At 40.0% G+C, this 16,870-nt stretch overlaps 1 protein-coding gene and 1 pseudogene across 6 annotated transcripts; one reads left to right on the top strand and one right to left on the bottom strand.

Annotated features, from left to right (window-relative positions):
- Positions 1-1,553: 1,553 nt before the first annotated feature.
- Positions 1,554-14,593, top strand: LOC143860288 (pentatricopeptide repeat-containing protein At2g29760, chloroplastic pseudogene; annotated as a pseudogene). Of its 5 annotated transcripts, none has more exons than XR_013239663.1 (4): positions 1,554-3,759; positions 10,692-11,144; positions 11,362-11,500; positions 12,451-14,593. The product of XR_013239663.1 is annotated as a pentatricopeptide repeat-containing protein At2g29760, chloroplastic pseudogene, transcript variant X2 (transcript). The 5 variants fall into 5 exon arrangements; XR_013239664.1 differs by having other exon boundaries at positions 12,931-14,591; XR_013239665.1 differs by lacking the exon at positions 12,451-14,593 and having other exon boundaries at positions 11,362-11,723.
- On the bottom strand, positions 8,348-15,787 carry LOC143860289 (potassium transporter 5-like). Its single transcript, XM_077370858.1, has 7 exons — positions 15,524-15,787; positions 14,704-14,754; positions 11,199-11,459; positions 11,063-11,115; positions 10,675-10,789; positions 10,307-10,561; positions 8,348-9,379 (listed from the first exon to the last, which is right to left on the bottom strand). The coding sequence occupies exons 1-7, from the start codon at positions 15,594-15,596 to the stop codon at positions 8,457-8,459; spliced, it is 1,731 nt and encodes a 576-aa protein (XP_077226973.1). The 5' UTR covers positions 15,597-15,787; the 3' UTR covers positions 8,348-8,456.
- Positions 15,788-16,870: the final 1,083 nt, after the last annotated feature.

Genomic DNA, 16,870 nt, shown 5'->3' with positions numbered 1-16,870 from the left:
TTTATCTCATGTTTTGATTAGGGCTGCAACTCGAGCCGGGTTTTACCCGACCCGCATCGACCCGACCCGAAAATACCCTGGGTTGGGTTCAGGTTTCATGGGTTTCGGGTCGAGCCGGGTTTAGCATTCAAAAGCCCGCATGAATCTTGGGTCGAGCCGGGTTTGAAGGGGCCCGACCCGAGTTACATGAGTTATAGTATGTACATTTTTTTCTATTGTTAGTTAAAAGTTAAAAGTGAAAACCCACGCACCCACTGTTACTGTATGTGAGTGTAATTTCTGCTTCTATGAGTTGAGTTGATTCAAGTGTTTGATTCAGCATTGTTTGATTGTAATTACAACATTGTTTGATTACAGCATTGTTTGATTCAAGTGTAATGTGAGTGTAATTACATCATTGTTTGATTCAAGTGTAATGTGAGTGTAATTTCTGCTTCTATGAGTTGAGTTGCCTTGCCAAACAAGAATTTTCCTTTAAAAATTGCGTCAACGTGAAAAAACCTGAACCGACCCGAGATTTATCATGGGTAGGGCCGGGTTTGGGAATCGTGGGTTTTCCGAAAAAAAACCCGACCCGACCCGACCCGAGATATTTCTCGGGTAGGGTTGAGTTATCCAAAACCCGACCCGCCCGACCCGAGTTGCAGCCCTAGTTTTGATGGGGTAGGTCCCACGATATCCCCTTGCATATATGGTGGGGCCACTATTGTACAGCTCATGCTTTGATGGGAGAGTCACGGCTATTTTTTATATTGATGGGAGAGTCACGGCTATTTTTTATATTTTTAACAATGTATTCATATTGTCACATATATATGGACATTTCGGTTTATTTACTAGTAAAAAAAAATCTAACATAGGTATTTTGGTCACAAATTTATGGCACGACCCAATTTGTAAAATCCTCTCAAATGTGATGACTCTATTTGCAAATTATTAAACTACAGGTCTCTTTTTACGCATAAACCAAAGTAGAAGACTTGTTATGCATAAACGTCTTAAAAATCCAGAAAAATCAAACATGCAAATCGCAGGGGTGCAACTCGGGTCGGGTCGGGTCGAATCGGGTTGAGGCCAACCCTAACCCAACCCGAGATAGCATTCTGTGTACCCTAACCCGACCCAACCCGAGTCTCGCCGCCTCAGGTTGAGGATGGTCCACCCTAACCCAACCCGCCTCCAAATCGGGTTGGGTTGAGTTCGGGTTGGGATCGAGTTATCTACGACCTAACATAAAAATACAAGAAAAAAACATAATCCTGAGAAAATCACGATAAAATTGGAAGACGGAGGTGGGGTACAGGTCGGGTCAGGTTGCCAAGGCCTCAACGCTAACCCAATGCGAATTTAAATCGGGTTGGCTTCTCCAACCCTAACCCTAACCCTAACCCAACTTGAGAAAATGCCAACCCAACCCGAGCCAAAATTGGGTTCAACCCGTCGGGTTCGGGTTGAGCCCGACCCAAGTTTCACGGCTACAAATCCGCTTGTAAAATACCACTGGAACAAACAAGAGGTGTATATTTAAGAATTCGTTTTGTAAAAGCCTCGTATAAAAATCACAAGCCTGAAATTCGTTTGTAAAAACTCCCGCTCCCTCTCTCGCTTCCCCTCAATAATTTTGATGCACCTTCCTCTTCCCATCACCACTCCCTCCTCTCCTAAACCCAAAACCCTCATCCTCTCCTTCATCTTCTTCCCCAACCCCCACAAATGGAATCCTCACCACCAACATTTCTCCCACTCTTTATCAAAACCCCTCTCCAATCCCAACCATCTCAACAAAACCCTCTCTCACCTCACCAAAACCCCTCTCCAAAACCCTAATATATTCTCATGGAATTCAATGCTCCGAGCCTTTGCCAACAGCTCTAACCCTGAAGAATCAATCTCTCTGTACAATAATATGCGTCGAGAAGGCGTTTCTCCCAATCACTTCACCTTCCCCTTTGTCCTCAAGGCCTGCGGCCGCCTTTCTCTCTCTGAGAAAGGCCGAGAATTACATTCGGTGAGTCTAAAATTAGGTTTTGAATTCGATGTTTTTGTGCAGAATTCTCTTATTTATATGTATTCTGTTTGCGGAATGGTCGAGACTGGTCGTTGTGTTTTTAATTTGATTCCGACTTTCGTCAGGGATGTGGTTTCGTGGAACAGTATGATTTCTGGGTATTTACAGAGAGGCCTTTGCGTAGAGGCGTTGAATGTATTTCGAAAAATGGGGGAGAGTTTGGTGAGGTCGAATGAGGTAACTGCGATTAGCGTTTTAACTTCGTGCGCGCGAATTGGGGATGTTGACTTGGGTAGGAAGGTTCATGGGTTTGTTGTTCTGAGTGGGTTTGTTTTGGATTTCTTCTTGGGTTCTGCTTTGATTGATATGTATGTGAAATGTGGGCGTGTCAAAGATGCACGGAAGGTGTTTGATGGAATGCCTGACAGGAATGTGGTCTGTTGGACTTCAATGATTTCGGGTTATACCCAATCAGGTCAGTTTAAGGAAGCGATTGGATTGTTTAGGGAAATGCAGATTACAGATGTGGAGGCAGATGAGGCGACGGTTGCTTGTGTCCTTTCTGCGTGTGCACAATTGGGTGCACTCAATCTGGGAAGGTGGGTTCATGCTTATTGTGATAAAAATGGAATCAAAATGAACATAATGGTGAAAAACACTTTGATTGATATGTACTCGAAGTGTGGTGACACTGACAAAGCTCTTCAGATTTTCCATGGACTGGTTCAGCGTGACGTGTTTTCATGGACTGTCATGATTTCTGGGCTTGCCATGAATGGTAAGTCTAATGAGGCATTGAATTTGTTCTCGCAGATGGAGTTCCTGAGTGATGTCAGGCCAAACGGGATCACATTTCTCGGTGTTTTATCTGCTTGTAGCCATGGAGGATTGGTGGATAAGGGATATTATTATTTTTGTTGTATGACTGAAAACTATAAGCTCACGCCTCAAATTGAGCACTACGGATGTATGATTGATCTTCTTGGACGTGCAAACCTTTTGGATGAGGCAGTTATGTTTATCCGAACAATGCCTATTGAGCCTGATGTGGTTGTATGGCGTTCACTACTTTTTGCATGTAGGGGTAGTGGTAATGTAGAGCTGGCAGAATTTGCCGCAAAACACATTCTGGAGTTGGAGCCAAGAAAATGTGGGGCCCATGTTCTGTTATCAAATATTTATGCTGCAGACTCGAGGTGGAGAGATGTGAAGAGGGTGAGGAAAGGAATGGGTGATCACGGGATTCACAAGCAGCCTGGATGCACCTTCATAGAAATAAATGGTGTTATTCATGAATTCTTTGTTGCTGACAGATCACATCCTCAAGCCAAAATAATATATGAGATGATTTTTCTGATGAATAATCATTTACGACTTGAAGAATATGTCACAGATACATCTGGTTTGATCCACACCATGAAAGAAGGAAAATACTCAAAATACACAAAAGGGGCTGTTTGGATGCATGGATTTTAGAATCCAGGTTTTAGATTGAAAGAGGTGTAAAATTCTGGGTATTACAATCCATTATCCTGGATTTTAAGTAAGAAATCCAGGTTTTAGAAATCCATATCCCATCTTGAGATTTCTAAAACCAGGAAACACGGGACGATCTCCTACTCTCTCGCTTGAAGGAAAGAAGGGCAAGAAATCAGAAAACGACGGACGGTCTCCTTCTTCTCTCGTCTCCCATCCGGGATTTTGAGGAAATTCAAGATTCTGAAATCCGCGTATCCAAACGGCCCCAAAAGGTTGGAGCCGAGCATTCCCCTTTACTTATGTTTTTCTATGTACCTTATTCTTTGGATGACATAAACCTAATTTTTTCTATGACGTCATTTGGTCAACTTCTCACTGTATTTACCAATGTTCTGTGCTTCAATTGAGAGAGTATGCACATCTGATCTTGAGCTGTGTGTGACATTGATGCTTGGCAACGTACAATGACTAAAAAATGTAGGAACTAAGAGAAACTTGTTAATTGTTGCTTTCATTTTTAACACCATTGAAGACAAATGCACTGTTGGATGTGGTGATACTGACATGTATGGACAAACTGAAAATGATATGCATAACTTCCCCATATGAAGTCTTAGCTTCTATAACTAAGAGGAACAGGTCACAGAAATAGGGATGGTGGTAAAAACAGCAAACCATCATTTACATAGTAAAGAAACACGTATATTTACTTAACAACAAGACCCCTCTATAACTGTTGAACCTAGAAGCTTTGAACAGAGCTGGTGGAAAAAAAGTTAGAAAAAAAAATAGAGGAACCATGAAGAGCAAACTTAAAGAAAGTTAATGGTGGACATTTCAGTTTTAAATACAGAAACAAGAGCAATTACAAGGTAATGTTTCGCAATACAATAAATTAACAAACATTAAAAATATAAGAATTTCCTCCGAAAACCAAAAGACACAAAACCTTATACCAAAATAAATAAGAACAATGAAGAAAATATAAAGGAAAGGAAAACAGAGCAGAAATACCATGCATAAGAAAAAGGATAAGAAAAACAAAAGAAATTTCAGTCATGAACAAGAACATGCAACGTGGCATGCTAGATAAAACTAAACAAAATCCAAATTAAAAAACAAATGTGTTGCAATGTAGCCACATTAAAACCCACAATGACAAGGATTTTACCCCCAGCTAATTGCCTCCCCAATCTTTGTCCTGACTCTATTGTAATTCTTACTCCGACTCTACTCTTTTTTCTCTAGGCCCTAAGAAATTATAGAAAAACAACAACTGAAGAAAATCGAGAGAGACCCACCTTCCCTCATTTCCAAATGACTTTTCCTCCCTCTCTAGGAAATAACTTTCCGATCTCTCCTCATCGTCATGATAACCTGGAAGCAGATGTGATGAGGTTTTTCCATGTGCTTCAATCGAGGACAAAAGAAAAAGGATAAGAAAAACAAAAGAAATTTCAGTCATGAACAAGAACATGCAACATGGCATGATAGATAAAACTAAACAAAATCCAAATTAAAAAACAAATGTGTTGTAATGTAGCCACATTAAAACCCACAATGACGAGGATTTTACCCCCAGCTGATTGCCTCCCCAATCTTTGTCCTAACTCTATTGTAATCCTTACTCTGACTCTACTCTTTTTTCTCTAGGCCCTAAAGAAAATCGAGAGAGACCCACCTTCCCTCATTTCCAAATGAGTTTCCTCCCTCTCTAGGAAATAACTTTCCGATCTCTCCTCATCGTTATGATAACCAGGAAGCAGATGTGATGATGTTTTTCCATATGCTTCAATCGAGGACATATATGTTAAACCTTCTCATTTGTTTCCATAGAAACATGTGCATCATGCACGGGCCATCATTCTTGTACCTAGTGAATATGATTTTTAAGCTATGCCATCTCCATGACTGGGTCCACATACGTTGGGATTGGATCAGGTTGAGTCATGTGGATGTGTTCAAATCAAGCTTCCCACAATAATGCTTATGATACTATATCAGCTCAATGAATATTATTAGGCTGTTTGATTGTTGGATATATTGTCCCCCATAATATTTATTATACGATTAGCATAATTTATTGTTTGTTGCACAGCTATCCTTGATAAGATTTATCCCAAAGAAGCACTGTATCCTCAAAAAATGAAGATAATTGTAATTCCAACCAAAATGTAAAATTCCATTTATCCACAGTTTAAGGTATGAGTTAGAACCTATGCTTTGGCAATTGGGATTTAGTACTGCCCAAGATTGAATTTGAGTTTAATCGCTCCATTAATCGAAGTACCGGGTTCTCTCCATTAAGTAGTGTTGGGAAAAAATCCTTCCATTGGATCTAATTCCTCTTCCAAATGTTGCTGATCACATTCCTCTTCCAAAAATCCTAATTTGCAGCTTATTCATTCCAAGGTAAAGGAAAATTTGCTAAAAAACACCGCCAAGTACAAGGAGCGGGCAGATTTGAAGCGGAAGGAGGTGAATTCTGGGTGACAAAGTTTGGGTTTATGTAACACTGGAAAGATTTCCAGCTGGTTTATATGTAAACTACAATGCAAGAAGTTTGCTTCAAAAGTGCTAGAGAAGATTGGAAGCAATGCTTATCGAGTATCATTGCTGGATGATTGGAACATTGACAATCTTTTCAATGTCAGCCATATCTTCCCATTCTATGAAGATGAAGGAGAAGACTCGAGGTCGAGTTCACTTCAAGATGGGGAGAGTGATGCCGGAGCATCGGTCGATGGCAATACGGCAGAAATAGTAGCCAACGACGTGCACCGATGGATCGACCATTCGAAGGCAATCCGAGGATCTGAAAGGATCAGAAGGAGACAAGGGTAGCATCACACATCAACACGTGCTAATTGAAGGGCATTTTCGGTATTTTAAAATTTTCTTAATTCTCTGTTGCACGGCTTATCTATAAAAGCTCATTAACTTTCTTTGTTTAGTTAGTTCTCAGTGTTTTTGGAAATAAACATTGGAATTGGAATTGAAAGGAGGGAAAAATTAGATCTGGATTTGGAAATTGTAGTTTTTGGATGGAATTGAGTCTTGAATGAGATTCTCTGGTGTGAGGATTTCATGCAAGGAAGAGAAAATTTCTGAGCTTGATCTTCAAGCTTGTGATCATTGAGTGTTGTATCCTTGTCTGCAAGGAGTAATTGAGTCGTTGCTTGTTGTTTTGAGCGTCACCACCAAAACTCACCGCTGTTGCTGAAATTTACAAGAAACACTAAGATCTCTTTTCTTTCACAAATTTTCTACAGTCCGATCATTTGATCTTGTGTCTACCACTGGATTTTGTTGATCTCCTATTAAAGGCACATTGTTGCTACTCTCGATCTCCATTGCTCCCGCGCTTTCGTACTTACATCAGAATCCTATTGGTAATTTCGTATTAGTGGAAATTTGAATAAGAAGAGAGAGTTTGATATGGAGAAGGTTTCTATTTGTGGAATCTTATTCAATTTGGAAACTATGTTCACATGGATAAAAATGTTTTTGGCTATCTGTGTGTTCACTTGTTTTAGAAATAAAATAGCAAAAGAGTTTTATTTGAATTAAGTTTCCTAAGACAAGAGGAGAGGGCTGGATGAATATCACTCTTGCACATCCATTCTATTTGAGCCCAAAACGTCTAACCTATCCACTATTTCAAATTCGTTTTCTCCATACTTTTTCTCTCTCTAGCTTCTTATTCTTGAAAGAACAAAAAAGCCATTAGGATTTCATTGTTGGGATTGGATCCCAAGTTCTTATCTTCCTCCTTCATTCCTACAACGAAAGGAGCCACTACTTCGACTTTCGGAGAGCTCAGGTTTAAGTGATGTCGAGCACCTAGCGGGGAGTAGATCAAGCAATGATTATCATCTCTGATAATATGTGGTGATATTTTCTCTCCTTTTGAATTTCAATTCATCACCAATATGAATCTAGTAATTAGGATCTTGGCTTTGTCAGTGGAAAATAATTTTTTGTTTTGTTTTTCGCGTTCCAAAGCTTCCTCTGCGCGTACTTCTTCCACCACCGACTTTCAGGGTGTCTCCTCAATAGGAAATCTACGACTGGCTATTGCACTTTTGGTGCGGGAAGCCTTACCACTTGGAGGAGCAAGAAGAAGAATGTTGTTGCTAGATCAAGTGCAAAAGTTGAGTATAGAGCAATGGCTCTTACCATATGTGAATTGATGTGGCTTAAATACTTAATGGCTGAATTAGGGTTTCCCATCAAAGGGCATATGCGGCTATTTTGTGATAATCTAGCAACAACACACATTGCAAGAACCTAGTTTTCCATGAAATAGCGAAACACATTGAGATAGATCATCACTTTATCAGGGAGAAGGTTACCTCCAAGATTATATCTACTCCCTTCTTACGGTCTTCTAGTCAACTTGGATATATGTTCACCAAAGCTCTTCCTAAGGTTCAACTTGAGAAAGTTCTATTCGAGTTAGGCGTATATAATATGTATGCTCTAACTTGAGGGAGAGTGTTGAATGAGTTGAAGGCTTACCCATATGGGCATTTTGTCATTTATGTACGATGAGGGAATTTCTTTAATCGTTCCTCTTCTACATAATATACTTTTGTGGGTTAGGGTTTGCTAACCACACAAGAAAAACAAACACGTCTTCTGTCTTCTTCCCTTCTTCCTTTCTCATCCCTTCATCCATTTCTTTCTTCCCTTCATTTTCATCTTCTTCTCCTTTTCTCTTTGTTTCTTTTTTCTTTTCTTGTTTAAGCAACTATTACAATAGAAAAAACTAAATTGTAGCGGCTGAGACTTTTATGTATGCTTTTCACCAAAGTTGTTTAGTGGCAGTGCAGTCATGATAAGATGTGGTAAGAGAAACAATATCGGGGAGATATTTATTTATTTATTATATTCTTTATCATATCGTCACGTACAGATTATAGATAAGATTTCTAGTGCCCAGGGGTGGGATGCGAGGCTCCTCATCTCAGATCTCATATGTCATTCCAACCTTGAGTAACTTCTTGTGTGGAACTGACAGAATATTCTCTCCTTGTCTGAAATTTCTCTTGATGAAATTGTAGACATAATTGATGACAATTTTCTTGACAATGGATGATTTTTGTTCTGCCACCACGTCTATTTCACCTAAGAGATATACCACTCCCTTATCCAGTGCTTCCTGAATGAACTCTATCTCTTCTTCAGAAGAAACATGTGACTTCATATCTTTTTGGCTCGTGGCTGGAGCTTGTGAGGAGGGTCTTTTTTGTTCAGTAGGGATCTTCTCAAGGAAGAAGTGTTCCTGACGGATGAATCTTTTCAAGTGTTCAACTAGCAGACGCTCAAACTCATTGTGCTCTTCAATGACATCATTATATCCATAGCGTACTACACAGCGGAACATCCTGTGCTCCCTTGGCTCAACTTGCCGAAAGAGGAAGCGCTCTTCTATTGCCACTGTACTGATTGGAATCGCCTTTATTGAAACAAACATTAGAACTGAATGGATAAATGGTATGTTTGAAATGAAGTGGGGGAATATGGGTGGGATCCCTTGTACAAGCTCTGAGTACAGAAATCCCATTCCAGGCAACTTTTTTAGCTCATGGTTCATAGCCAAATCTCTCATGTAACTGTCAGAAACCTTGTTTTGAAGCTCAAACATGTACCTTTTCTTTTGAACATATTGCCATACCCCCATTATTATCATGAGAACGAGTGAGACGGCTAGTGGAAAGTATCCACCCTGTTTGAATTTCTCGAGGACTGAGGATAGATATATGAGCTCTGATCCTCCAAACACCACAAAGAACAATCCAATTATGAAAATGTTTGTCTTCCATATCATGAGCATTATGAGAGTAAGCAGAAATGTTGTAATCACCATTACTGCAACCACTGCAATGCCTGCACACAAATTAAAGGTGTCATCCAGACATGCTTTTGCTAGCAAATGGTTTTAAAATTGCCCAATCCTATGGTTATATACTTTAAATTGCGTGTCTGCCTGTGAAGATGGGTTTAGTTTGCTAGAGGTATTGAGCTAGTTTCTCTTCTACCAGCAGGCAGAAAGTGTAACCATCAGTATGTAGGTTTCTTGTGTTTATACTACCAAAAATAATGTTTTGTGGTAGAGAGAGAGAGAGAGAGAGAGAGAGAGAGAGAGAGAGAGAGAGAGAGAGAGAGAGAGAGAGAGAGAGAGAGTAGTTTCTACACACTAGTGTAGATAAGTTATCTACACACTAGCTTAAAATACAGTGGGGGCCACATTGTTTGGGTCATCCAAGGCATTCATTTGATGGGCCCTCACATAGATAGGGTGTGCCCAAAAATCAGCTCCATAGGATCATTCTAACCATTCAAACCGTGGAGGCAAAAAATGGATAGATTTGTGATGGCTTATACACGTCCATTTTACCTCCACAAATCGTAGGGTTGGGATGATCCTATGGAGCTGTTTTTTGGGCACACCCTATCTATGTGAGGGCCCATCATATGAATGTTTTGGGTCGCCCAAACAATGTGGCCCCCACTGTATTTTAAGCTAGTGTGTAGATAACTTATCTACAGTGTGTAGAAACTCTTTTTCTCATATGTATGTATGTATGTATATCCGTCCTCTGGCCTGGGATATGGCTTTTATAGAGCTTTCTCTGCCATGTATATGGGAAACTTTTGGTCCTTGGGTTTTTAATTTAGATCTGAGGTTGGACGAGAGGGCCGGCCAAGGAGTTGCTCTCTCTGTTCTGAACAGCTCCAATAAGATATATCCTGTAATCTTTCATAAAGGAAACAAAAAACATGTTTCTTGATGTAGTATTATGATTAGTTTACCATATGCATTGCCAATCTTGGTGGCATCATGGAAGCCGATTGTGACGATAACACAAGCGATCATGATCCCATAGTTTATCTCCGGAATATAAACCTGCCCTTCATACTTGGAAGATGTGTGGACTACCTTAACACGTGGGAAGCAGCCCAGAGATAGGGATTGTGATATGATTGCAAATGTTCCAGATATCATAGCTTGGCTGGCGATGATGGCGGCTAATACTGCTACTACAAACATTGGCCAGTATACTTTATCTGCCATCCAGTCCCAAGTATTCTTAGTTGATACCAAAAACCATAGGCTATCAAAATGAATTAGAACTATACATTTATTGAGTTTCTTCATCCATGTTGTGGGCATTACTTACGTGGTGTCGATTTGTAGAATGTATCAGCGACGTGTTCAGGGAATTTGGTCAGAAATGCAGCTTGGCCGGTGTAAGCACATAGCAGCGAGGGGAGCACAATAGTAGTGAAGCTAATCTGCAATTTCCACAGAAAATGGGAATGTTTACTGCATCTGAGGCTCTTCAGGCGGAAATCTAATCTGGAAAACAGGGAGTTATAGAGTGCATCCTTTTTCTCAGTAAAAACAGGGTTCCAGGTTTTTATTTGATCCAAACCATTCATCTGCTAGGTCCTGCAATTGGAATGGCCCACGTACCGAAGATCTCAGGCATTTTGGCATCGGGTAGCAATAAATGAACGGTTTAGATCATTGAACAAGTGGCCCCACCTCTTGGAAAATATACTTACTTGCACAGCCATAACAGAGAAGTGACCCAGGTCAGCGAACATGGCTTCGGTACCTGTTTCATGAATATTATTATCTTATCAGGTAAATGATATCGACAATCTCCTTTTTTTTATAATTACACTCGCTTTATAAAACCTGTAATGCAGAGCACGACTCCTCCGAGAGAGATCCACCCTTCTCTACCATTTCTTTTGAAGTAGTCTATGATGTATTTCGGATTGAATGCACGGAGTGCTCTCACATCGTGCTTGAATATGTTATACACTCCGATCACACTGATGAAGCTAAACCACAACAGGATGATCGGTGCAAACGAGTGACCCACTTTGTCTGTGCCAAACCGCTGAACCGAGAAGAGCAGGATCAAGATTACTACTGAAATTATGACGATTTTATCTGTAGAAACATGATGAGATGGATCAAGATTACTGCATAAGGTACCTAAAGAATCCCATTGTTATCCCCCTTCTCCTTTTCAGCATGTTTAGCTTCTTTGTTTTTTTTCTTATTGAATTAGTTTATTTTCAGGAAAGTGGTACAAAAGGGTGTGAATGCTAGGAAAGAGGTGGAAATATAATTTACCTATATACATTGAGAATAGTGTTTCTGAGCTCGAGCGTCAAAAACTCATGTGGGCCCATGTTTTTGGGGGGATCCAAAGCATTCATTTAAAAGACCCTATCATGGATATGGTGTGTACCAAAAATCAGGTCCATAGGATCATCCTAACCCTTCCATTTGTGGAGGGGGAAATGGATAGATACTGTTTCTCCACAAATCTGCCCATTTTTCCCTCCACAAATGGATGGGTTAGGATGATCCAATGGAGCTGAATTTTTGTGGACACCCTATCCATGATAGGGGCTTCCAAATGAATGCTTTGGATCCCCCAACAATGTGGGCCCACACTTGTTTCTGAGCTCGAGCTCAGATAAGCTTATTAGAGCTCTAGCTCAGAAACACTATTCTCATATATATATATATATATATATATATATATATATATATATATATATATATATATATATAGAGAGAGAGAGAGAGAGAGAGAGAGAGAGAGAGAGAGATGATATTTCCACCCACTTTGTCTGCATCGTTACCTCCTGTTTTCCTATTCTTGAAAAAAGCATTTCGCGGAACGTCCGTTGCATGTGAGAGCAGCCACGTAGGCTCACTTTTCAACAGATTTTGTCATATTATTCATGAGGTGGCTGCTCTCCCATGCAACGGACGTCCCGCGAAATCCCTTCTGCGACGGATGCTAGCAAATCCCTTTTCAGGAAAGTCAAACAAAATGTGGTTAAAGTCCACTTTCATTTCCAGCATTTCACCCCCCTTTGCCTGTCATTTCATAAGCATTTCTACTTCCTTTTGTTTGATTTTCCAGGACACGAGAAATACCTGTATATGGAAATAAGCATTCCAATCCGTTTTATTTTTGGAAAAGTCAAATAGAAGGGGATGGAAATGCTGGAAAATGGGTGGACTATATACCCATATTTCATGGCTGGAAAATTCTCAGGAGTGTTGCAGCTGGTTGATTCTAGTTGAAAAATTTGTTCTAAGATCTTTCCATGAAAAAAAAACCACTTCTTTCAATTGGAAATTCTTTTAGTTAATCTTTTGCAAACCTGTTGGGAGTTTGATAGGGAGAACATCTTAAGTTTTTCGAAGAATTCTATGAAGGCATGAAGCTAGAAAAAGGAAGAGGTGCAACTTTATAGCTCTGATCCCTAAATTGAAGGGAGCCTCTAAGAGAGCTGTCTTCCGCACTATTAGCCTCTTAGGATGCTAGTATAAGGTATTAAGGTGCTAGCTAAAGTCATGGCTTGAAGACTCAAGAGGGTCATTACAAACATTATTTCAGGTAGTTAGGCTGCTTCCGTACATGCAAGACAAATTTTAGATTGGGTTTGAATGAGATTCCCTGGATTACTTGTTGGGAAGACTAGGGTTTGGCATAAAGTGGAAATCATGGATGATGAAATGCATATCGCCAGCTTGGTTTTCGATTCTCATAAATGGGTCACATAGAAGGTTTTAGTATCGGGCAGGAAGGGACACGAGTTTCTTTCTCATTTACAGTTTGCAGATGATGCCCTTCTAGTCTCCTCTTTGACAGTGGTGAAGGTTATGAATCTGAAAGCCATCCTTAGGTTCTATGAGCTGGTGACGAGGCAGCGTCGAACTTTCATAAATCTAAAATCTACGGTATCCATGTTGACGACGCGCTAGTTGAAGGTTTGGCAGGGTTTATTGGGTATAAGATGAATTACTTTCCACCAACTTATTTAGGTTTGCCTATGGGAGTGGGGGGTTCCTAGAAGATGGCCTGAGAGCCTATAGTAGAGAAAGTTGAGAGGAGATTGGATACATGGAAGCAAAACCTAGTTTCTCGGGGCGGAAGAATAACTTATAAAGGCAGTGTTGGTGAATTTTCCAACATATCAGCTTTCGCTTTTCAAGTGCTCAATAAGCATTGTCAAGTGGTTAGAGCAAATTCAACGAAGATTCATGTGACGGTGGTGGTGGGGGTAGGCATAAGAAAGTTAAAGGAAATGAATCATGCCCTTCTGGGTAAATGGTTATAGAGGTTTGGGGAGAAGTCACATCTCTGGGTCAAAGTCATCGGAAGCAAGTATGGCACAACTTCTGGACATTGGGACTACAAGGACAGATTTAGACTGGCCGGGGTATCAGTATGGAGATATATCATGCGGTTAATGCATAAATTTAAAGGAACTAGATTCTGTGTATATTCGGAGATCGGATTTGGGCTTGACAAAAGGGGTGCCCAGGAGCCTTTGAAGGAATTATTCTTGGATCTTTATATAGTGGAAAAGAACAAAGAAGTTTTAGTGAAACGTTGCCTTGAACGTAGAGGGGACAGGAGGGTGTGGAAGCTTGAGTTTAGAAGGATTTTTTTCGATAGCGGGCTTCAGTCAGTGGAGAGATTCATAGAGTTATTAGACGGGTGCTACATCAAACGGACTGGCAAAGATAAGGGGTTTGAATCTAGAATTCCTCCCAGGACTTCACTGTCAAATCATTCTATCATCAGCTATCCAGGCGCTTGTATCTTGTCCTGTGCTCTCCAGAGTAGCTAGAGTATGGACTATATCCAGGCGCCGTCCATAGTCTTTGCTTTTGGCTGGGCCACATTCCTCGATAGGATCTGGATGATAGATCATTTGCGAAATCGTCGAGAATCAATGGATCACATCCTCTTCCACTGCAAAAACGGCTAGGAAGCAAGATTCTGTGGAATGCTTCTATGCTTACAACAATGTGGGTGCTATGGAATGAGCGCTAGGCGGGTGTCTCCAAGGAGGACCTGGTGCTGTTTGATTTCCTCCCCCTTAGTTTTTCATTCATCCTTTGTGGGAGGGTGGTTTTTGTTTTCAATGTACTATTGTATCCTACTCTTCAAAATCTTCCGTTGTATTGACCATCTCGGTCTCCTTTCATTTCTTTTAATGAAGCTTGCTCCCATTAGAAAAAACAAAGTTCTACTTGAAATAATGTTTACCCAAAAAGGTGTTACTGGACCTCGGAAATTTGAGAATAATTTTTTAAATTATTGCACCTATTATAAAATTTGGTGAATTGAGGATGGTGGTATTTTATCCAAGCAGAGTACCTTGAGTGAGGGATTTTGCTGACTCCTTGATTCCACCCACAGCAGAAAGCACTGGAAGGCAAACAGTTCAATTAGTGATTCCTGCTTCCGAGTTAAAATTACACTTGTGGATATTTGGCATGGAATGCTTCGTGTGAACTAATAGGAATTCACCAGAAGTAGAAATCTTACAATAAAATTGAATAATCTCAAAAATCTTTTAGAAATAAAATGACAATAAATTGGTCAAAAGTTAGTCAAAGGAAGGCGAAATATAAACCCCAATAAGGAAATAGATTTGATCAAAAGATGATCAAATTAAGTAGGGCAGAATGTAAATCTCATCAAGGCAATTTTTTAACTAATGGTACACTCTAAATGAATCTATTACAAAATAATGCTAGAGAGAGAGAGAGAGAGAGAGAGAGAGAGAGAGAGAGAGAGAGAGAGATGATCAAATTAGGGTGAAGAATAAAAACCAAGAAGTAAACTAATTTAATAAAAAGATGATCAAAGTAGGGTGGAATCTAAAACACTAATTTGTAACTGCTGGTACTGTGTCAATGAATCAAGAAAGTTTTACATAAATAATACTAGAGAGACAAACTTGTAGTTAATTTGACCAAAAGATGATCAAAGTAGGGTGAAATCCAAAACCCACTAAGGAGATTTTTGTGATTATGAATATTGTCTGAATGAACCAAGTATATTTTTCGAAAGCAATCCTCAAGAGATAGAATGACAATAATTTAATCAAAAGATGATCAAAGTAGGTTAAAATCCAAATTCGAATTGGGAGAATTTTGACTAGACGGAGAAAGTTTTTATCTGACTCACTCACCGGAGATGCATGGAGTAAGAACCCCATCTCCAATTACCATTGAAGTCCCAAGGATGGTGATAAGTAAAAGCATAATTTTAGCAACTTTACTGTTTTCCAGAGTTTCTTTTATCTTTTGAGCCCTGCTCAATTGGTTTGATGGTGTTTCCAGTTTGTAGTTGGAGAGTTGCCTGTCTTCTGGCTGCTGATTAGGAATCAAGCTCACCTTCGCATTCCTACATATCAGAGAGTAGAGAGCAAATGTCCCACCTGCAAGAGTACATGCTTGTCAATTCTTTCTTGCTCGGTTACCAAGGCCATGTTTGGTAGCCATGAATTTTTTTTTTCCATGGAATATTAGTTTATCAAGTTCCATTTAAAAAAAAATTAGTTTATCAAGTTATGGCTGGGTTGTAGGGCTCAACTCCGGTTGGGTTCAACCTGAAAAAATCCCGGGTTGGGTTGTGTTTGAGTCGGGTTTGACTTGAAAAAGTTGAAACCGAGTCGGTCGGGCTCGGGTTCAGGGGTGAAGGGTTGGGTCAACCCAGCCCGCATCGAAACCCGATATTTATTTATTTATTTTTACCATTTTTCTGTTTTTTTTAGAACATAAAAACCTAAAGGGGAAAGACATCACCGTAACCGGGTCAACCCGACCCAGCCTGACCCGAATTGGGAGATGGGTTCGGGTTGAGATATTATTTTTTAGAGTCGGGTTAGCCTCCATTGGGTTGAGAGTCGGGTTTCCGGTTGACAGCTTTGAATTTCAGGCCAGGTTCGGGTTGGCTTCAACGCGACCTGAGTTGCACCCCTTCCTCGTGGGAGGGGAACAAGGAGAGGGAGAGAATTGAGAGGGCATGAATTACGAGGGAGTGAGAAGTGGTTGAAAAACAGGGAAAAGAAAACTCTACATAAATATAGTTTTGATTTTCCTATTTTTCGGCCACTTAGCTCCATCTCCTCACTTGTGGCCTCTCATTCTCTCCCCAACTCTTTCTATCCCTTAAATTCTCACCACTTGGCAAACTAATATTCCCGGGGAAAAAAATTTCATGGTTGCTAAACATGGCCTAAAATTCTAGAAATTCAATCGAGTAGCCCAAAAACTCAGTCAAGCACTTGCAAAACTCGAAAATCATACCTTGACAAACTTAATTTTCAAACAAAATAAAAAGCGCGATCAAATTCCCATTATGTGAACAGATTTCCCAATTGATTTTTCATGCTTGGCTTTTTCTTATTTGGTTTGAAGTAGATCACTTCCATGATGTAGGGTTTAGGAGCACTTATATCCTTGTGGGATAGTAAAATATTTGGCAAGTTAAGCCACAACTCCTGAAAATTTCGCAAAAAACTTGAGCATTTTTT

Source organism: Tasmannia lanceolata, unplaced genomic scaffold (genome assembly GCF_043159265.1).
Source record: "Tasmannia lanceolata isolate RefF3 unplaced genomic scaffold, GAP_Taslan_0.1 ptg000037l, whole genome shotgun sequence".
NCBI lineage: Eukaryota > Viridiplantae > Streptophyta > Magnoliopsida > Canellales > Winteraceae > Tasmannia > Tasmannia lanceolata.
Note: the sequence above shows the minus strand (reverse complement) of the source record. Positions and strands in the feature narration are given on the sequence as shown.